Below are 23391 nucleotides of genomic sequence, written 5' to 3' on the forward strand. Positions count from 1 at the left end.
CACCCCTCACCAGTTTTTAGGGTTCAGCAGTGCAGGCCACAGCACCAAGCGATGATGTTTAAGAGGAGGCTGGATCCATGGCTAAGATACCAGGAGAGTCCTGTGGTTGGATTATAGCTTTGCCTGTCATCATCACATCAGTGGTAGTCAAAGCTATGACAATATGTTACTTCGTTCAGTGTTTGTCAGGACAGTTTTATTACCATCTGTGTTAGTCAGCTTTTTGTTGCTGTGACCCAAATACCTGATGAGAAAAACTTAGAGGAGGAAAAGTTTATTTGGGCTCTATGGTTTCAGTCTGACTCTATTTCTCTGCGCCTAAGGTGAGACAAAAAATCATGGGGAAGGGTGTGGCATGGGAAAGCTGATCAGCTCATGGCATCCAGGAGGCAGAGTGAGGGGGGACATGAGTGAGTGAGGCAGAAAGAGAGAGAGAGAGAGAGAGAGAGAGAGAGAGAGAGAGAGAGAGAGAGAAGCGCCAGAGACAAAATATAATCTCCAAGGCACACCCCCAGTGACCTACTTCCTCTAACCATGCCCCACTTGCCTCCAGTTATCACCCATTAAGCCATTCAAAATATTAATCCATCAAATGGATTAATCCACTGCAGAGATAACAGCCTTTATGACTTAATCATTGCCTAAAAGCCCTACCTTTGAACCTTGCTGTATTGGAGAATATGTTTTCAAAATAGGAGAACTTTTTAAAACATGAGAACTTTTTGAATTTCCATTTTCAAATCATAATACCACCCCACTTCACATCTTAGGGTACATTTAACACTGTCTGGGAATGTGTGTCACCAGAAAGGGGAGTGATGCTGCTGTCAATCATCCTACAATGGACAGGACAGCCAAACACAACCCACAGAATGACCCAACCCAAGGCACTAATAATGCCAAGGTTAACAAAGCCTGCTTTACTTGCATATACTTGTTTCTATGTATCAAGCAAGTTTGATGAGCAATCCATCCCGCATTTCTCTCTCCCTTTCCTTGGCTCTGTCATTAGGAACTTTGGTAATGAGATTTTGTTTTCTTCGGCTATTATGTATGTGTGTATATGCATGCTTATACAAGTAAGCACTCATACATACTCCCAGTTTGTTCCTATAAAATTCTTGTAGTCATGGTGACATAATGAAGATGACACACTTGCCTGCAGGATATCATCAGCTAAAGGGAATGAAGAGAGTTCTGTCCATTTCTACACACGTCAGAGAGAGGCCTGTGGTATTCAGAGTCTTACAGATTTGGACCCAGAATTATGATCAACTCATTCTTCCAAATACATTTCATTTCTCAAACAGTACTCAGACCATGAAGCAACTTTGTATTTCCTTCATCTGTAAGGATATTTCAGTGCTACTTACCACAGTCATCAGCCCTCACACAAGGGCTGAATGCACGAAGTATGTACTTCAAAGATAAACGATGAAAAAAAAGATAATAGAATATTTACCTAATACGAGTGCTATTTTAGTCAGTCATTAAGTGCTCACTAAAAACTTTAAGTCTAGGGGCTAGGGATAGAGCTCAGTTGGTAGAGTGCTTGCCTCGTAAACACAAGGCCCTGGGTTCAATCCCCAGCACCAAAAATCTTAAAAAAACAAGAACAAAAACAAAACCCTGAGTCTATCCTTGATTCTGTGTGTACTGTTGGGCAGACCAAGAAACAAAAGACACAGACCTTAGCAGTAAGGAACTTGCCTTCCCTCTCCAGAGGTCACGAATGCATTTGTTCAAAGGTTACTGATGGCTAAAGCATGGTACAGGTAGAGGAAGGAGAAGATGTCATTTCTAGGCAATAGTCCATAAGTCAGATTTCTTTTCACGTATATTCTTTGTGAGTCAAACAAAATTGAGAAGAATTGGCATGTTCAGCGTTCACCTGTTTGGTTTTAATGTTTTCCATCTTTTCACTTTAACACTTCCCACGTAGTTTTATGTTGTTTTCCCTTTTTTATTAATACCTGAAATATTACAGAGAGAATGGAATAAAACTCTTGAGACTCAGTCTTTAAAAGTCTGAAAAGACTTATGGGTCACAGGAACTTCTTAGTATGTTCTGAAATCTAAGTTTCTTCAACAAGGCAAGGATGACATTCTACTCTTTTAGATATTTTATTTAGCATTTCTGGTGATGATGTGTTGCAACAAGAGGCTTATCACTAAAAACCACCTTGGACAAATAGAAGATTCTCCCATAACTTCTATTTCTTCTTTGTAAGCATTATTAAAACTCACCCCTATCTAAGGAAACCAGAGGGTTTATTTGACATCTACTAAATACTTTGAGAGAACCTGGAGTCTTGAAAACCTTGATTTAAAAAAAAAAAAGTATGGGCTGGGGATATAGCTAAGTTGGTAGAGTGCTTGCCTTACAAGCGCAAGGCCCTGGTTTCAATCCCCAGCACCACAAAGAAAAAAAAAAAGCCACTAAAAGACTCAAAATTCTTGGAATCATGTATTTTTAAAGATGTATCCCATAAGATTAGCACATGTATTAATATCTCAGTTAAAAACATTATCCATTATATTGTCATGACTTGAGAATATGTGATATAATAATAACTAGCATTTATTAAGCACTTGCTATGTCCAATATTTTTACTGTACATTCATGAACATGCTTAATTCTTGACCCTGCTCTCTAAAGTGTTTGAAATTAAATATTTAAATATTCAAATAAATATTATTTCTATTTTATTGATGAACAAGCTTTATTTCAAAAAAGAAAGAGAAAAAATTATATGTTTCTACATATATGTTCAAAGACTAGCAAAAAATTCCATGGGCTGGGGGGATAGATCAGTCAGTAGAGTGCTTGCCTTGCAAGCACAAGGCCCTGGGTTTAATCCTCAGCACCGCAAAAAAAAAAAAAAATTCCAAAGCCATACCATATTATGGTGATATAATTATGTCAATTTTTTTCTTCTTTAATTTTGTAAATGAAGATCTTCTCTGGGCTGGGGTATGGCTCAGTGTTAGAACACTTTCCTAGCATGCAAGAGGCCCTGGTTTCAATCCCCAGCACCACATAAGGAAATAAATAAAACAAACTTTAAAAGAAAATCATCATTGCTTCTGGAATTTTTGTGACTAAGAGTAGATTTGTGTGATCAAATTAAAATAATTATTCAAATAAAAGTAGTAGTATACCTTGAATTACTTCTTAAATTGGAGTGTTCCATAACATATTCCTCATTGGACTTATTACAAATTTTACTGTAAATTAGTCATGATTTCTCTTTTCTAATTGTGGTGAAATACACATAACACAAAATTTACTGTTTTCTAGTACATGGTTCTGTTGCATTGAGCATATCCACACTGTTGCGAAACCATCACCGCCATCCAACTACCTTCCCATGTTCCTAAACTGAAACTCTCCACTCGTACAAATATAAATCATGGTCCACCTCCCTGCGGTCCCCGGCAACACCATTCTACTTTGTGTCTCTGAATTTGCCCTCCCGATGCACCCCAGACAAGTGGAATCAGATAATATTTTTGGATTATAGCTTGTTTTAAATTTTTTTAAATTTATTTTTTATTTTTACAGACTACATTTTGATTCATTGTACACAAATGGGGTACAACTTTTCATTTCTCTGGTTGTACTCGATGTAGAGTCATACTATTCATTCATACATGTACATAGGGTGATGATGTCTGTCTCAGTCCACTATCTTTCCTTCTTCCCCCACCCAATTTCCCTCTACACAATCCAAAGTTCCTCCATTCTTCTCTTACCCACTGCCCCTCCCTCTTTTATGTATCATCATCCTCTTCTCAGAGAAAACATTTGGCCTTTTATTGCGGGGGTATTGGCTTATTTCACTAAGCTTGATATTCTCCAACTTCATCCATTTACGTGTAAATGCCATAATTTTATTCTTCTTTATGGCTGAATAATATTCCATTGTGTATAGATACCACAGTTTCTTTATCCATTCTCTATTAAAGTACATCTAGGTTGGTTCCACAATCTGGCTATTGTGAATTGAGCAGCTATAAACATTCATGTGACTGCGTTAGTGTAGTATGCAGATTTTAAGTCCTTTGGGTATAAACCGAGGAGTGGGTCCATTCCAGATTTTCTAAGGAATCTCCATACTGCTTTCCAGAGTGCTTGAACCAATTTGCAACTCCAGCAATGTACAAGTGTGCCTTTTTCCCCATATCCATGCCAACATTTATTATTGCTTGTGTTCTAATTGGAGTGAGATGAAATCTTAGGGTGGTTTTGATTTGCGTTTCTCTAATTACTAGAGATGATGAACACTTTTTCATATAGTTGTTGATCACCTGTATATCTTCTTCTGTGAAGTGTCTGCCCAGTTTCTTGGCCCATTTATTGATTGGGTTCTTTGTATTTTTTGGTGTCAAGTATTTTAAGTTCTTTATAAATTTTGGAGATTAGTGCTCTATCTGAAGTGTGTGTGCAAAAGATTTTCTCCCACTCTGTAGGCTCTGTTTTCACATTATTGATTGTTTCCTTTGCTGAGAAAAAGCTTTTTATTTGAATCCCTCCCATTTATTGATTCTTGCTTTTATTTCTTGCGCTATGGGGGTCTTGTTAAGGAAGTCTGGTCCTAAGCCAACATGATGAAGATTTGGACCTACTTTTTCTTCTATTTGATTCAGGGTCTCTGATCTAATTCCTAGATCCTTGATCCATTTTGAGTTGAGTTTTGTGCAGGGTGAGAGATAGGGGTTTAATTTCATTTTGCTGCATATGGATTTCCAGTTTTGCCAGCACCATTTGTTGAAGAGGCTATCTTTTCTCCTTTGTAAGTTTTTGTCACCTTTGTCTAGTATGAGATAACTGTACTTATGTAGGTTTATAACTTATTAAAAGACTATTTTCCTTCTCATAATTCCTTTGGCTCAGCTTTCTGTAGTCCCAAACTTGAGATTTTCATTAGAATATTTTTCAAGATATAAAATAAGTAGTGAATGAAAAACAAGTAATTACAAAAAGTTCTGAATATTTCATATTCTTGTATCATTTCAATAAATTATTCCTCGAAATACTTACAAACTTGAAAAAAACATTTTTTTAAAAAGTTGATATCAATCTTCCTGCCCCAGCCTCCTGAACCACTGGGATTTTAGGCATGTGCGATGGCTTCTAAGCTTTTTAGTATGCCATTAAAAAAATTTCTGATTGTCCTCTCTGAAGAATAAATAGAATTCACTTTTTTTTTGTTGTTGATCCTTCTTACTATAGTTTGTAAACACTGCCACATTTCAGTGAAGAGTATTTAGATTTTAATGTCACAAAGATTCTTCAGCCCTTCTCGGTGTCTCACACCTACAGTCCCAGTGACTCAGGAGGCTGAGGCAGGAGGATTGAAGTTCAAGCCAGCTTCAGCATTTAGTGAGGCCCTCAGCAACTTATCAAGACCCTGGGTCAAAATAAAATATAAAAAAGGGCTGGGGATGTAGATAAGCACCCCCTGGGTTCAAGCCCTGGCACACACACAAAAAGATTCTTTAGCTCTTATTTCTACTAATGGGAAAATGTCACTCTGGAAACTTTTGGAGGTGTGGGATGTAGACCACCCCTCATACCTCCAGGAAAGGGCAGTTTGTTACTTTCTTTTAAATGAGGATATTTTTCAAGCTATTTATTTTTCTAAAGGATTAATTTCCTAAGAATTAGAAAAATTCTGAGAATGTCTAAATTGGTAACAAGTAGTTTTCTTGAAAAATTCATAACCCATCTCATTTATTTATTATATCTCTTTATATATTGAACTTTCTTTGGCAAAATATTTTACTTAAACAAAGGGAGCCCTAAGTATTGAAAGTTTATAGCTCTCCCAATATGCAAATGACAGAAAAATTCCTCCTCTGGATTTTCTTGAAGAGCGCATAAAGATGTGACATACAATGTATTCAACAATAACCCTGAATATCCTCAATCCCTCAGACTGAGCCAGATCATTCTCTTATATAAGCTGTGAGGACATGACTCAAAGTCAGTTCATTCACAACAATGTTATGAAAGGCCAGAGAAATCCTCTCTGAAGGGACACAGGACTTTGTGAAAGTTCAGCTCACTAGGATATTGAGATATTGAGGAGAACGATAGAATTTAGATATTGAGGAGAACAGAATAATTATCCCTGATGAATTTATTTTTTGTCATTGGACTTTTGATTAAACGAGGCAGTAGTTTGAGGTAAGAGTCTCCAACAGCACATGGAATGTACATTGGGAAGGACAAGGTGTGCTAGGTGATAGTCAAGATAAGGCTGAGAGGTTCTACAAACATTGAACCCCTCATAACAGCTCATGACTTCCTTGGTAGCACCCACCCTATTAGATATGGAAAATGAAAAAATCCCAAAACAGTGAGGCCTGAGAAAAGAGAATGAAAAAGAAAGCCATACATTGATAGCTTTCCCAGTGCATTCTTTCCCAGTGACAGAACAATCCCCAGAAAGGAAGCCAAAGCATTGATCCTTAAATCCTTCCCCAGTGACAGTACAGTGGGACCCTGAAGGGAAAAAGAGAAACACTGAATGCTGACCCCAGACCCTACATTCTTCTCCAAATAAAAATATTGCCCAGTAAAAACAAATTTTCAAATTCTCACAAACCTGTTTCCTGAGAGCCCAAACTGATATGCTCACTAGAGCACCCCTCAAAAATAACCTATATAAACCCAGTCCCTTTCTTTGTTCAGTGGCTTTTTTTCCACCAGGAAAGTGGGTCCACCGTCACCATTTCATCCCTGTATCCCCTGTTCCTGTGTGAAACTTCGTTCCTGAATAAACAACCGAGATGATTCATGAGGTTTGTGTCCTGCCTGGTCTTTTTGTGCTAACAAACCCCTTCACCCCACACCTCCTCCAGTGGTGGCTGGAGATGCTCAGCGAGGTGTGTTCCAGCAAGGCAGACCTTCCTACTGCAGAAACTGCTTGGAAAGTACCAGCTCTTCTCCACTGCAGTAATCCCTGTGATATGTTCACCATCACTGTTTAAACAAGTTCCTCCCTTCCTTCCCCAAAATAGCATGAAATTAAACATACTCAATTGGAGAAAAGGCAGTATCTCCTTCGTGATCAAAACATTTAAAAATAATAATAAAGATTAAGGAACTTCCCAAAGGTGAATTCAGTTGCAAATTTGAACCTTGGAACTCAGGTTTCTGTGCTTTAGGTCTTCTTCATTGAGGTACAATGGACATATGGAAAAGTAAGTATTCAGCTTTATAAAATGTTACAAAGGAAGCCTCTAGATCAAGATTCCTTCACATTCAGGAAGGACACATTAGAATGGTGGTTGCCAGGGGCTGGGGGCAGGAGTCAGAGTGAGAAGGAGTTAGTGTTTAATGGGGACAAAAAAAAGTTCTGAAAATGGAGAGTGCTGATGGTTGCCCACCAGTGTGGAATACCAAATGCCACTGGATGGAATACTTAAAATGGCTAGATGATAAATTGTATGTTATGTGTATTTACCACATGTGAAAAAAATGAAAGTATTACCAGATCCACAAAAGCGGCCCCTCTGCTTCCTTCCAGTTTCTATTGTACCCATGCCCTCGGCAGGGTTAATCTCTACCCTGGCTATACTGAAAATCATTTACACTAAAAAATGCTTAGGGCTCATGCAGTTGACTCTTTAGCACAAGCATCCTTCATCTCAGTTACAGAAGGTACAGGGAGAGTTTGTTTCCCAAAGGGATTGATTGGGCAATGAACACTTTCCTGACCCTATGGTAGAGGAGGCCTCACACAGCAGTGGCTACTTGTGCTATGCAGGTCTTGTAGGTCTTGATCAGGCCCTGCTGCGGGGTGGGTCTGAGAGGCTGGTGTGTAAGTGGGCAGAGTGAATGGTGATTGTACAAGGTGACGTCTCCAAACCTGGCCTCCTGGCTCTCTGACAGAATCCCACGCTGGGAGCACCCTGCAGGGCTGATATTTCACACTAAGATAATAACTTTCATGGCATGTTTATGCACTTGGGTGTATGGGTCCTCTCACAATAGTTATTTCATGAGTTAACACATGCTACAAAGAAACGACTGTGTACAGTACAGATGTTAGTTATGAATCAGAACGATAAACAAACACTGATTAGCATACCGTCTAGCTGCCATCCATTGTAAGTCTTTTAAAACAGTGTTTTGTTTGCTTATGTCCTGAAAGCTACAAAAAATGTTTTTGAATGTGTACTGTTGTGTGCTTGGTACTTTGCAAAGTGTTGAGATTCTGAGATGTTCTGATCCTTGTCACTTCAGGTATCTCTTGATATGAGCTGAATGGGAATTGGCTCCAAAGTCAGGGTTGTTTTTGATACAGGATCAAAGAGAGAACATATTGGGCCCAGAGGCCTTGGGGCTTTCAGTGCAGAGCAGGTGGGTTAGTGCTCATTCCCACCCGCCTGGGTTCAGTACTATTCCCTCCTCACAGCCAGCCTGGGATCAGAAGTCAGCACTGCTCCAGTGACCGCCTTGTTTAATCAGGGAACAGAAGCGCTTCTTTGGACTGAGGCTGTGGCTCAGTGTTAGAGCACATGCTTAGCATGCGTGAGGCACTGGGTTTGATTCTCAGCGCCACGTATAAATAAATGAGTAAAATAAAGGTCTATCAACATCTAAAAAAATATTTAAAAAATAAAAGAAGTGCCTCTTCACCTGTGGAGAGGTTGAGCTGCTGGGCCTTGTTCTTCCTGTTTGCTGGGACTGCACATGAATTCTTCAAACTTCATAACCACAAACGACTTGCCTCTAGCTTTCCCATGTTTGGAGTCTGCTCCTTACCTTCATTTCTCAAAATTGAAACTCTGTGGCACGCGTAGCACTGGTTTGGAAGTAACAACTGGTTTGGGAGTTGATCCTCTTCCCTGAGTTCAGCAGCCACTCCTCTTCCATAAGAGCCTGTGATGTGGATGTGTAAGGGTCTTTAAAGTCCCAACAGAAGCTCGTGTTTCTGTCTTCTTCAGAATGGCACCAAACCTCCCCTGGATGCAGATGTAAATTTGGAAGCAATTGCTGGTGACCTTCGCTGTGATTGCTACATGTAAGTGTTTAACCCTCTAGTCAGTAGACTCTGTGGGGCTGTTTCTTCCTCTGCAGAAGGAGGGGAATGATGCCCATCTCCCCGGTTGTTGGAAGGTTAGATGAGATGTCCTGTGAGGTTCTAAGGTAGGACCTGGCTGGTCCTTGCTGCTTCTTCACAGAATTCCTGGGAACAGGGAGTTGGGTCAGACGTTGCCTCTTGGCCCTCAAGGTTCCCTAACCACATTGCTGTCCCTCACACGTTGTGCTTTCAGAATGTTGGTGCAGATATTATACTCATGACTGGCTGCCACATTATCCAGGTGCCTTTGGAAGTGACACAAAGTACAAATGCCACATTGTCCATGCTGCAGAACCATAGGAGGCATTTTGTCAGCACCCCTTCACACCCACACAGCCTGCAGTTCTAGCAGGAAATCTGACATCTCTGCCTCAGCTTTCATATGCTTGTTATAGTTTTGGGAGGATATATATATATATATATATATATATATATTTCTTATTTGAGGGTAACATGGATTAAACACATGGACCACTTAACCATTGAGCCACTTCCCCACACCCTGCCCCCATCTTTTGAGACAGGATCTGGGTAAGTTGCTTAGAGCTTCACTAAGATACTGAGGCTAGCCTTAAACTCTCAATCCACCTGCCTTAACCTCCTGAGCTGCTGAGGTTACAGGTGTGTGCCACTGTACCCAGCTCTTCATGTATTTTTAAGTAAATTTGTTGTTAATTTTCCCAATTTGGGGATACAGGGAAGGAAGTGAAACACAAGTTTTAACAGAGACATCGCCCCCACCTGCTAGCCTGCTGATTGTCCCTGATATTCTTGGTTTCAGGACATACCTCTAGGGCAAGGCCAAGTATGTGGTGCTTTTCCAGCCTTGTAAGGCAAGGTAGTAGTTTGTGCCTTCGTCTTTGAGGGTTTCTGGTGGTCTGTTATTTAGAAGTGTAAATTTGAATCTAATAGCATATTCACTGGTAGTAAGGTTCCCAGTTATTTCCAGTTATGCTAGTAGGGTGGAATTTCATGTAACCCTCTTTTATTCAGATATTTCCACTTGAGACCATGCAGATGATTTTGGGGAAATGTGGTCAGGATACAAAGTTTAATCTCTACTTCTTTCATATACAGTCACCTAGGAGAGGGAATCTCAGTGGTTCTACAACCCCAGTGATCAATACAATACATCAATACATGATGGCTAGCAGTCATGTTTCACTGAGTAAAAGGCAGTGAGTGATTCTCAATGAAGGGGAAATGATAGGGTCTCAGGCAGGGGTTGGGTGGGGCTTATGTAAAGTCCTTCCCTCCATTGAAAAAGGATATATCTCAGTCCCTAATTGGTTTTGTTTTGTTTTGGAGTGGGTTTTTTTTTTTTTTTTTTTGGTACTGGGGATTGAACCCAGGGGTGCTTAACCACTGAGCAACATCCCCAGCACCTTTTGTTTTTATTTTGTGACAGAGTCTCGCAAAGTTGCTTAGAGCCTTGCTGAGTCGCTGAAGCTGGTCTTGAACTTTCAATCTTCCTGCCTCAGACTCTCAAGTTGCTGGGATTACAGGCTTGCACCACCACACCCAGTTTCCCACCCACTAATTGTTAGGGTAGTTTTAGAATGAATGCACTGGTTCCAGGGGTCCTGATGGACTAGGTTCTACCACCTGTCCCAAGATGCCAATCGAAGAGACGAGCATGCAATGAAGTCAGGAAAGGACTGTTATCAGTATGACTCTGTCAGGAAGACAAGTGGGCTCAGGCATCTCCAGGCCTGTCTTCAGGGGTACTGACAGGAGCTGCCAGGTTATAGAGCAAGGGGGCCAGAAGTATGCAAAATCAAGCAATCTTGCTCAAACTGTTCAGGTTGATTATTATCTCAGGATCGGTCAGGTGGGGCCTTGTCTGAGTAGAAAAATTGCTGCTGCCTAGAGGTAGTTTAGACTCCGTCACAAGATATTTATTCATCAGACCTGTTGTTCCTGGAAGCCAAAGTTACTGTAGGAGAGAATGACTCGGAGAAAAGGAGGCAGAGGCAAAATGGAGGCAGAGGTGTTAAGTTTGTATCCTGTTTTTAATTAACCATCAGGTATCTGTCAACCCAAATGAATTCAGGAGTCAGTGCTTTTAGCAAAAGCAGCCTGTAAGTTCTTGTTACAATAGCAGTCTTTGACTAAATGATCTCACTACTTTGAGTAGGAGGAGATTTAAGCAAGTTGTTTATAGTTTTCTGTGAGGCAGTTTTGATGTCAGAAATTACCCTGTGCAGAGTCTTGTGGATTACACCAAATGGAGTGTCAGTTCATAAAGAGGCTAGGGCTAAAGTTGATGATATAAATTTTGAATTTTAATATCATTGTCATCAAACTTGATGAGGCACTTTACTACCAGCCTTCAGCTACCTGTTTGCCTTAGTTAATAGTGTCTGCACCAATATCAACTTTAACATTATAGGCAGGAATGAATACCTCAGGATGTCTTTGGTTTTTGGTTGGTGGTGGTTTTTTTTTTTTTTTTTTTTTTTGGTACTAGGGATTGAACCAGAAGCACTTTACCACAGGCCCAGTCCTTTTTATTTTAAGACAGAGTCTTGCTATGTTTCCTAGAGTCTCACTAAGTAAGTTGCTGAGGCTGGTCTGGAACTTGTGATCCTTTTGCCTCAGCCTCCTAGGTAGCTGGGATTACAGGTGTGCAACACTGTACCCTGTCTGGTTATAATTCTTAAATAACATGATAACCTCACACTTTACCAACAGAAATGTTGGATTGGGTTAGTAAGTTAAGCTCTATCAATCTTGAGTTTTATATATTGTGAGAATCATATCATTATATAAAAAATGAGTTCAGTGTCCAGAAATCAGGGTTTTAATTGCAAAATTCAAACTCTCAAAGAATCTTTATGAATCATTTTAAAGCTGTAATGTTGCAAAACCTGTCAACACCAGTGTCTTTCATTGACCTCATGCTGTGCCAACTCAGCTGCTGTTACATGATTTAATTGTATAAAGGAAGGCTTGTTATGGTGTTTCCATGTAATTTGAGCTTGAGTCAAGTGCATCAAAGACTTTCTAGGCTTTGTTTTCTCCTTTTCAACTTGGAGCCATCTCAATGACTTTCTATATAAGCTTACTTTAGGCATTATGTAATATACAAAGGTGCTAGTCACCACTTCACAAAGGTGCTAGTCACCACTTCAGCACAGCTCTTTTAAGGGAAAACGTACAATACATTGCATGTAAGTTTTCATTGGCCAGATGTTTTACTTTTTTATTTATTTATGTTTTGCTAAGAAACTGGCAGTCTTCCTTTCATAATTATCATTACTTAGCATATCATTTTTCCATATTTGCCATTAGCACAAGCAAAGCTCTTTTACTCAACAGATAATAACTTAATACTGCTGGGCGCTGTGATGCACACCTGTAATCCCAGTGATTCAGGAGGCTGAGGCAGGAAGATTGCAAGTTTGAGGCCAGTCTCAGCAACTTAGTGAAACTCGGTCTCAAAACAAAAAAATAAAAAGAACTGGGGAAAGTAGTTTGGTGGTAAAGCAGCCTGGGTTCAACACCTAGTACCAAAAACAAACAAAGGAATGAAACTTAATATCATGCTGTGTCACCATGGATTTTTCTCCTGAGAAGCTAATTGTCCTTCATGTCCTGGACTTTAGATTCTCACTGTGCCCTGCAAACCATTAGTGTACTGGGAAGAGAGGAGGGGCTCTTCCTCCCTTGCAGATTATATACAGAGGGGGCAGTGCAGATGGAATAGGTTCAACATGGGCTTATTCATCCCTAAACTATCCATGTTTTGTTAGTAAAAACACAGGCTTAATAAAATAAAACAACAATAGTATATTAAAGAAGATAACAGTTTATTTCCCCCTTGTATAACAGTCCAGGTACAAATAGTCCATGACAAATACTGCTGTGGGTGTCAGAGATTCTGGCTTCTTCTATCTTGTTGCTCAAACATCCATAATATTTGATTTTCACATATAGTCCAAGATGCCCCAGCCATTATCACATTTCCAGTCCTTCTAGCTGAATGCTCATATTAACATTTGTTTCTGTGGCACTCAGGATAGAAAGGTTTACTTCTCATTGCTTTGCTTCCTGCATGCTTCCCTGTCTTCTAAAGGTTAGAAACATTTTTTTTTTCATATAAGGGAGTTTATTAAGCAAACAGAGTGTCTCCCTGTAGAGTAAGAGAGAAAATGAGAGGAAAAGAAAGGGAAAGAGAAAGGGCGCACACAAGAAAGAGTGTGAAAAGCGAGGAGGAGAAAGTAAACAAGTGTGTAGGAGAGAAAAGCAAGAGAAAAGATGACAGGGTAGCTACCGTGAAGCAGTTGAATTCTGCTGGGCTAACAGGGGACCAATAGCAGAGAAGGATACTTGCAAGTTGACTGATGAACCAATAGCTAGCTAGGATGTTCACAGATTGACAAGTGGTTGGGAGGCAGGGAAAATGGCTGCACCAGAAAGGGCGGGGAGAGCAGCTTTGTATTACATTCCCCCATTTCTGTTTTTATAAGAAAATCTTTTGTTCTTCAGTTCTTTCCCACCTTCTCTCTCCTTCCTGCCTGAGTGACTAGGGATGGTTTTGCAGGTGAGATGTAAAAAGTCCATTCTCCCAGGGGCAGTCTTCAACCTCCAGACTTCCAGAGGCAGATGGTCTCCATGGACCTCATTTCCTTGATCCGACTGATCCCCTATTTCTACACCAACTGCCTGTCCCCAATTCTGGCTTCATTCACCCCTCTAATTTTAGGAACTCCTTTGCTGTAGGGAAAGGGGGTCGACGACCGCTCTGGCTTCTTTGAGCTGGAAGCGGGCGGCGTAGGGCAAGCAGTTTGGAGTTCCCTTTTTAGAAATCGGATCAATTGAGGGGTCCATGGTAGAAGTCCGGTTGGGGAAGAGCAGGTTGTAAAGGCATCTGGGGATGGGTGCTTCAATCTGAAGTCTGGTGTTGCATGCAAAAAGCTGAGCATCCGGGTGAATGGAAGGTGGGGCTGTGTCCGGGGGTCACTGGAGCGTCAGATGGGTTTCCACTTGCTTAAGAGACAGTGGAAGGACCCATCCGAGTCATGGCACCAATGTAAGTGACCCCACGAAAACCACTCTGGACACGGGAAATCACATAAGGGAGTTTATTAAGCAAACAGAGTGTCTCCCTGCAGGGTAAGAGAGAAAATGAGAGGAAAAGAAAGGGAACGAGAAAGGGTGCACGCAAGAAAGAGTTTGAAAAGCGAGGGGGAGAAAGTAAGCAAGTGTGTAGGAGAGAAAAGCAAGAGAATAGATCTAGAAACATTTTAAGTGAAAGCTGAATGTTCTTTCTTACTGATCCTAATCAGTTTGTGCCATCTTTATTGGTCATCAGTTTGTTCCATCAGTTAAACAATCAGTTTTCTGATTGTTTAATGTATGACAATATAAAATTGCCACCTGGTTTCTTTCTGGACTTCTGCAGTATCTAAGAATAAATAGACAGGAACACATCTCTCATTACAGGGGTGCAGACCTCTCCGCTTTGGGATGAGAAGCTTCTCTCTGTACCGAGACAGAAGCTAACAAGACGGAAGAGGGAAATGGAAGAGGTACAGTTCTCTCTGTAATCTCTCAATTTATCACTGCAAATAGTTAAAGCCACAGTTGTCCTGGAAAAATGACTATTTTCCTGCATCTATTCCCTGTGATAATAAAGCTTACATTCTAAAATGAGACCTTTAGAAGCTGTTCTGGAATATTATAGAAACTCTGTTGTTGACAGTATAATAATAGCAAAGTTAATCAGTGCCTCTCTAAAAGCAACAGAAATATATCTTATCATCGTACACAAGTGATTAAGCAGAGGCAGGTGGGTCCATTACTGTCTGCATTATGAGTGTTCCACTTATCAATTCTGGAAGTCCTCATTTAAAGTGTTAGCCTCTTGCTTGTTAAAATGCAACCTAAATTAGACAGGTTAGAAACACATGCAACAAGCGAAAATTGAGTAACTTTCCATATATCGAGTCTTTCTTTTCAAAATACAAAAATGGGCTGGCCTAGCTTGCATAAGGCCCTGGGTTCCATCCCAGCACCATAAAAACATAAACAAACCAATATCCATGTGTTTATGTGAACTTTAAATCTGTAAGGCTCTCCATTTATTCAAAAGATGTCTTTTTGTATTTGTACTGTTCTTTCCATTTTTCTTTGGCTACCAAAAATCTTAGAGCTAAGTTGGTTTACAATTACAGCAACACATGCTTTGCCTAGATTTGTCAACACACATCTTCATTATGAAGTCCCTGGGTGTTGTGTTTTGCTTTTTGGTTAATTTTAAGTTTCAATGGTCTAAACTTCTTTTATTATAAGCTATGTTCAATTCCTTTTGGAAGTCAGTGGTATATAAATAAACAAAATTAGAATATCTTGTAAAATAAAAATCAAATATACTACCTGAGAGCTGAATCACCCTTCTGGCATATGTTTAGTAAATAAAAATTAAAGGACCCCTGCACATATTCTGGTGCTGCTACTAATAATTTTGTTTGACTGTTGTCATACATACATATATAACAAATTCTGACATCCCTGTTTTGCTACAGCTTTCATTTCCAGCTACTTGACTTTAGGGACTTTGTACAAGTGTCTTACTAAAACCAAAATCAATAATGTTATCCAGATTCATTTGATATATTCAACAATGCATTTTGTTTTTTCTTTTAGGTAAATATACTGTCCTATCTGTGTGAAAAGTTTTCTATTTTAAGTATAAAATTGTTATCAGGTAAATTCTTATTAGTATTCTAAACTAAGCCATGTTTAACATTTAGCTCTTTTATTTTAGTTACTTATAAAATTGTCTAATCTTATAAAGAAATACAATCCTCATCTAATCCAGTGTTGTGTTATTTCATATGAATATAAAATATGTCTTGATATTTTAACTCCTTAGTATCTAATCATGTTATGCACTCTTAAATACTATGGGATTCTACTTTCCATCCCCAGTTAAACTTATTTGAAGTGTCTTGAAAAAGAACAATTTGGCTGACGTAGCGCGCCCAAGATGGCGGCGCAGTCGTCGTCGGGGGTGGCGACGGCAGCGGCAGAGGGGGCGGCGGCCCTGGCGGCAGCAGAGAGGACAGCCGTGACGGCTGCGGTGGCGGCGCGGGACCTGGGCCGGGGGGAATGAGGCGGCCGCGGCAGGCCAGCGGCGGAGCCGTATAGCAGAGAAGCAAGCGGCTTCCTCTCCCTGCTTCCCTGGGTCGAGGCGGGGGCGCCCGCGCGCGCGGCCGTCAGGAGCGGGCTCCCCACCCCTCGACTCCCGCGACCCGCACCGCACCCCCACCCGGGCCCGGAGGATGATGAAGCTCAAGTCGAACCAGACCCGCACCTATGACGGCGACGGCTACAAGAAGCGGGCCGCGTGCCTGTGTTTCCGCAGCGAGAGCGAGGAGGAGGTGCTGCTGGTGAGCAGTAGTCGTCATCCAGACCGATGGATTGTCCCTGGAGGTGGCATGGAACCTGAGGAGGAACCAGGTGTAGCAGCAGTCCGTGAAGTTTGCGAGGAGGCTGGAGTAAAAGGGACATTGGGAAGATTAGTTGGAATTTTTGAGAACCAGGAGAGGAAGCACAGGACGTACGTCTATGTGCTGGTTGTCACAGAAGTGCTGGAGGACTGGGAAGACTCAGTTAGCATCGGAAGGAAGAGGGAATGGTTTAAAATAGAAGATGCCATAAAAGTGCTGCAGTATCACAAACCTGTGCAGGCATCATACTTCGAGACGTTGAGGCAAGGCTATTCCACCAACAACGGCACCCCGGTCGTGGCCACCACCTACTCGGTTTCTCCTCAGAGCTCGATGTCAGGCATCAGATGACTGAAGACTTCCTGTAAGAGAGGAAAGTGGAAACCAGACTGAAGTGCAGACCCTCCCTCTCACCCTGCTCTTCTCACCTCCCTCACAGGCCTCCTCTTTCAAATAAGGCATGATAGGCAGCAGAGAAAGGGGTACTGATGACGTTGCTGTTTGGTGTTCAGTGATGGGCTTTTTCTTCTGTTTTCATTGAGGGGTGGGAGCTGGGTGTGTAACTGTAATTACCTTTGTGCATGACCTGTCCCTCCCTTCACACCCTGCACCCTCTCAAGAAGGGCAAACAGCTTTCTCCACCTGGGGTTCTGAAGTGTTCTGTTCGTCTCATCCCAGCCCTGGCCAGGCATTTTCTTTGATTTTTAATTTTTTATTAAAATATACCAATGTGAGATGAAACTTTTCAAGAAATTGTCCTATAATGTGCTGTTCAGTCCAGTAGGTTGGTCACTTTCACTGCAGGCTACATTTATCTACACATTATATACTGGAAATATAATATGTAAATAAATGACTTTTAGAAAGAAAAAAAAAAGAAAAAGAACAATTTGAGTTCTTCATAAACATCATTATTGAGTTGAGTTAAACAGCACAAGGAAGTCCTACAAAGTGTTAACTGTTTTTTAATGGTAAGTCTCCTTGGACAGCCCTGGATTAAAATCTGATAAGCAGGGATAGGGATGTAGCTCAGTGGTAAAGCACTTGCCTAGCATGTACGATGCCCTGGGTTTAATCCCTAGTACTACAAAATAAACAAACAAGAATTGGTAAGCAGAATGTATCTGGCTTGAATATTCTTCTGGAAAGGAGCTCATTTCATCACTCGTCTCCTCAGTTTTCCCTTGAAGAACTGAACACCCTTCAAGAGAAACTAATAACTCATGGTCAGTGAACTCTACTGAGACTTGTCTATTTGTGGATTTGCTCCACAGGTGAACTCGAGATTAGTCACACTTTGTAGAAGCTTTCAAGAAAGTGAAACCATCTATATCAGGAAAGGTAAGGAACACTCTTCAGTGTCTAGAAAAGGGCATTATAAGTGACACCAGTAGATAGGTACTCAGGAACCGTAAAATTCAGTTTTACAGATAGTGTCTTCTATACAATTTATACTTTCTTGAAGAAACTTCCTGTTACATTTTGACCTGAAAACAAGCCATTTGTCCTTCATGAGAGTGCTCTTGAGAGGTTTTAATTTTGTGTCTTGGTCACTGGAGCATAGTTCTCATTAGATTCTCTAACCTCTACTTATTCAGAGGTAGAACAGACACTTGAGTGTGTTTTCACAATCTCAAGTGTTTTGTCATTAATGCTGTTTTGTTTTGTTTTTGGTACTGGGTGCTTTGTCACTGAGCCTCATTCCTAGTCCTTTTTATTTAGTTTTTTTTTTTTTTTTTTTTTTTTTTTTTTTTTTAATTTTGAGACTGGGTCTCATTGAGTTGCTGAGACTGGCCTCGAGTTTATCATCTCCCTGACTTAGCCTCCCAAATGGCTGGGATTACAGGCTGTGCATTGTACAAGCTACAATATCAGAATTTTAATGTCTCGTTCAAGTACTATTTGACCTACCTACCCTTTTTGACAGATGGTTTCTTATGTTCTTGGAACTAGACTGAACTAAAACCAAGCTATAGAGACTTAGTTATGCATTTAAAGGAAGTAAAAATACTTTCACTAGGAGGTAGGAAGAGAATCTAAAGATCACTCTGACTTTTCCTTACATAAACACCAGGATATACATTTTTCTTATTGTAATCAGGCTTGCTGTTTACAGACGTGCTATAAGGGAAATTAGATTATCGTGATGATTACTGAGGGTTGAAATAGAAGTATCTAATCTTAAGAAATGCCTGAATTGGAAGCAGTTGTGATGTTCTATTTGTTCACTTGGGATTCGTAACTGTTTCCAGAATCACCTTAGCCGTGAGAACCTGTTTGGCTGTGTTAAACTCCCTTTAAATCATTAGCCATTTATCACCCAGGTTCAGCCATTCTCATTATGATTATTGATTGACATTCTCTAAGTCAGAGTTCAAAGCAGTTGCATGACTTGAGGTGCAGTGTTTCAGTGCCCCATGATCACATGTTGTGTTAGTTGACCATCTTATCGCTCTTAACTAAAGTGAATAGCCTGTTAAGAGTTCGGGCTGGTGTGGTATCCTGTGGACACATGACTTTTTCAGCTGGAGTAAGAATGAACTGGCCTCACCTTGACTGACTCTTCACCATGTCTGGAAAGCAACAGTCTGCCTCGAATTCTCAGCATCTTTTGTACTAGGAAAAAATGTTTTTCTTTTACTGAAAATTCTTGAGTGAAGTATAGTCTTACTAATTATAATCAGAATCAGTTTTACAGGTAATATTGTTGGCCCTTTTCCTTCTGATCAACAAGTAACTGTTCTGTCTGGGGTGCTTGGTTCATTGTTTCTGTTTAGCAAAGAATTGAAGAACAGGACACAGAGATGGCAAGGAAGCAGCAGGTTTATTGGAAAAACAACATAAAAGAAGGGACCCCGTGCTTGGGAATTCAGTAGGGGAAGTTTTGGTCTGTTCTTTTATGGTCTTTGGAATGCCTCCTTTCCTTACCTCCTCCCTTGTCCTCACCCTCCTCACTATTATTGATTGGTGCCCCCTCTGTCCATGCATCTGTTTTAGTTTTTCTATTGGATCTCCTGTTTAGGAGCATCAGTACACAAGTCTATCTGATTGGGTCCCCTGTTTGTGTCCGCAAGTGCTTTTGTCAAGCAGGAAGTTGACCTCATCCAAAGACCCTCTCCATGCTCCTTTGTTCTGGCCCTGCCCCCAACCTCCTCACTTTTCATCTTGCCCTGGCTGCCTAAGCCCTTTCACATCTCCCTGGACACTAGGGATATAATTGTCCTTACAAAGATTTGGTGGTGTAATTATTTTTTCTTTTAATGGATTTTTTTTTTTTTTTTTTTTTTTTTTTTTTTACTTTGAACCTGAATTTTAGTTGTCTAACTATTTCTCTATTCCCTGGAATAGAGCCCATGTAGGATCTAGATACAGGGAGGTGAGTTGGGTTCTCACAGACTAAGGGGCTTGAACAATAGAATTTTTATATTCTCACAGTTCTAGAGACCAGATGTCTGAAGTTGAGATGTTGTCAGAATTGATTTTTCTGAGGCCTCTCCCTTGCAGATGATCTCTTCTCCTGTGTCTTCATGTGGTCTTCCCCTCTCTGCACATCTATGTCCAAACTTCCTCTTTCTTATAAGGACACCAGTCATTTGGGTTAGGGCCTAACTCTGTGGCCTTATTTGACCTTAATTACTCCTTTAAGGTCCCTGTTTCCAAATACAGACAAATTCTGAGGTCTTAGGAGTTAGGACTTCAACCTACCAATTTGAGGGGTCCACCACTTAACATACAACCAACTGTGATCAGTTCTATATTCTGTTTTCTCCCCTCCTCTCAGGATCAAATGATGTATGAAGCTTTGCATGGGACCCTTAGCTGGTGATATATCCAGCAGCTGGCTTGAAGGAGCCCAGCGAGCAAGCCAGCAGAGAAGACCACCTGCCCTAAGGTGCCCAGTTTTAGCTTGACACAGTTGTGGTGTCGTGTAAGCATTTTATTTTGAAATTAATGAAGCCAATTTGGAGTTGAAGATTCTTCTCATCTGGTCAAAATGTGGGAAAACTCAATGACAATTTTTTTTTAAACTGCCAACACAAAACTTTATTCAAATAAAATTTTTATTTTAAACCATCTTGACCATACACAAAAGTTACAGAGAATTTTTTTCACTGAGAGTAAGTGGCCAATCTGATGTCCCCTCATTCCCAAATACATTCATGTTGATTTCCTACACACCAGGATATTCTGCATAACCAACCATCAAATTTAAATAATTAACCTTGACACCTTGTGACCATTTCATTCTCAGGCTCCATTCAAATTTCTCCAGCTGTCCTAATGATAAGCCGCATACCAAAAGAATCCAGTTTAGATTTAGCGATTCCAATGAGTTGCTGAGTCTGTTTGGTCCTCTTGCAGCGTGGAAGAATTGTCCCAGCTTGTCTTTTGGCACTTTTGAAGGTTGTAGGCCAGTTACTTTGTAGAATGCCTTCAGCATGCACTTCTGGGATGTTTTCTGATGTTGGACTCAAGTTATGCATCTTTATGAGAATTATCTTGAAGTAATGCTGAGGCTGTATACACATGGGTTGGGTTTCCTACTTTTCTTCTAAGTTTTTACTCCACCTCATTTTACAAATCATTTGAGTCTACTTTTAAGAACATAATTGCTAAAATGAAGAAAATATGAATAAAGCAAAGCAAGTCAGGGTTACAAAGATGAATAAGGAACAGTTCTTTTTTTTTTTTTTTTTTTTGAGGATGAAGGACACAGATATCTAAACAAAGTGTTACAATACTCAGTGAAAGGGCATGAAGAGGAGGGTGCCATAAGATCCCAAAAGAGAGCGCACCAAAAAGAAAAATATAAGCCAGGAAACCAGGATCATTGTAAGAGAGACAAGTGATTAAGAACGAAGGGAGCCGGCCTCGGTTGCCCTCACCTAAAATCCCAGTGGCTCAGGAGGCTAAGGCAGGAGGATCATGAGTTCAAAGCCACCCTCAGTAACATAGAAAGGCCTTAAGCAGCTCAGTGAGACCCTGTCTCTAAATAAAATATTAAAAAGGGCTCAGTGGTTAAGCTCCCCTGGGTTCAACCCCTGGTACCAAAAAAAAAAAAAAAAAAAAAAAAAAAGCGTGAAGGGAAAAATCAGAAGTATGTGCCAGAATGTCTTAGTTATTAAATTTGAATAATAGATTTTACTCCATGGTTGGTATCACCCAGATCAAAATAGACTGGCTTACCAAGGATGTTGGTTATGAGAAAAAACCAAGATCTTCCTGGCAAGTGAATGTTAGGTCTAAGTAGCAACTTTCTGGTAGTTTTGCTTAGTCTAGACATAAGGTGATGCAGGATTAAATGGGCCTTATGTCCAACACTTTTGCAAGTCAGCAGTGGTGTAACTTGAATAGCAGGCAGTTATTGGACAGAAAAATGACCAGTTGATGTCACAATGGATATTGCCAGCACTTCTCCAAATTCAAGGGGAGATAATTTTTGAGCATGCTCTGTGTACTATTAGATACTACTGTCATGTGTTTTATGTAATGCCCCCTACTTATACCAGGGATCACATAGCATCATCTCCATTTTATCAAAAACACAGGGTTAAAGCTTGTTCAAGATGACTTGCTGTTTTAGTTTTTTTACTGTTGTGACTAAATGATCTGACCAGTACAATTGTAGAGGAGGAAAGGTTTATTTAAGGGCTCACGGTTTCAGAGGTCTTAGTCCATAGAAGGCCGGCTCCATTCCTCGGGGCTTGAGGTGAGGCAGAACATCAGGGTGGAAGAGCGTGGCAGAGGGAAGCAGTTTGCATCATCAGGAAGCAGAGACAGAGAAAGAGAGACTCCACTCTCCAGCTACAAAATATATACCCAAAGCCATGCCCCAATTCCAGTCTCCTCAAGCCACACCCAACCACTTCAATTAATCTCACCATGGATTAATTCACTGATCTGGTTAAGACTCTTAAAACCCAATCGTTTCTCCTCTGAACCTTCCTGCATTGTCTCACATGTGAGCTTTTGGGGAAGACCTCACATCCAAACCATAACACTTGCTAATCCAGAACAGTCTGAATTCTAATCTTCAGCTGTTTAACCTTTCTCTTGTGAAAAAGACCCAGTCCTGCGTTCAGAAATATCTGGAACTACATTGCTTTTCTAGCATTATCAAAGCTTCAGACATCTTATGAAACACTTTTTGTGCAAAGCACTGCTGACATAATGGCACATGAAGTCAGAACTTCCTACCCAGTTTGGTGCATGTGGCAGATACAACAAATTGTCTCCAGACACCCATTCTTCCTTTCTCCCTTTGGGTGTGAAGGGATCTGGTTGCTAGAGTGACTAAGGTCTGGCTGCTGTGATGTGCACAGGTGCAATGGGTGAAGCCTTTGGTTGTTGCTTAAAAGTCTCTTGAGGAGGGCTGGGGTTGTGGCTCAGTGATAGAGCACTTGCCTGGCATGTGTGAGGCACTGCATTTGATTTTCAGTACCACATATAAATAAATAAATAATAAAGATCCATTGATCACTAAAAAAATATTTTTAAAAAGTCTCTTGAGGCGATTTGATTGGGCCAGTGGCTCATGCCAGTAATCCCAACTACTTAGAAGGCTGAGGCAGGAGGATCACAAGTTTGAGGCCACTGGGGTAACTTAGTGAAATTTTGTTGTTTTTTTTTTTTAAAAAGAGAGAGCTGGGATGTAGCTCAGTGGTAGAGCACCCCTGAGTTCAATCCCCAGTGCCTCAAAAATAGACTTGAACTGTCATTAACTTGGAGCAGCACTCATCCATCAAAACCTATAAGCAAAGGCTCTGAGTATGTTGTCAAAAAGTCACAGAGCAAAACTGGAAACAACCCAAATGTCCACCAGCAGTAGGATGAAT

At 40.6% G+C, this 23391-nt stretch overlaps 1 protein-coding gene and 1 long non-coding RNA gene across 2 annotated transcripts in view; both read left to right on the top strand.

Annotated features, from left to right (window-relative positions):
- Positions 1-23391, top strand: part of LOC306641577 — a 44095-nt gene that overhangs the window by 19525 nt on the left and 1179 nt on the right. The window contains exons 2-5 of the long non-coding RNA XR_013758201.1: positions 8962-9038; positions 14547-14632; positions 17830-17896; positions 20337-20447. This is a non-coding gene — a long non-coding RNA (uncharacterized lncRNA). The remainder of the gene's footprint in view (positions 1-8961; positions 9039-14546; positions 14633-17829; positions 17897-20336; positions 20448-23391) is intronic.
- Positions 16118-17423, top strand: LOC306641560 (diphosphoinositol polyphosphate phosphohydrolase 1). The gene has a single exon (XM_079106708.1). It carries the CDS (start codon positions 16388-16390, stop codon positions 16904-16906), a length of 519 nt encoding a protein of 172 aa, XP_078962834.1. The 5' UTR covers positions 16118-16387; the 3' UTR covers positions 16907-17423.

Source organism: Sciurus vulgaris (assembly GCF_902686455.1).
Source record: "Sciurus vulgaris genome assembly, chromosome: 12".
NCBI lineage: Eukaryota > Metazoa > Chordata > Mammalia > Rodentia > Sciuridae > Sciurus > Sciurus vulgaris.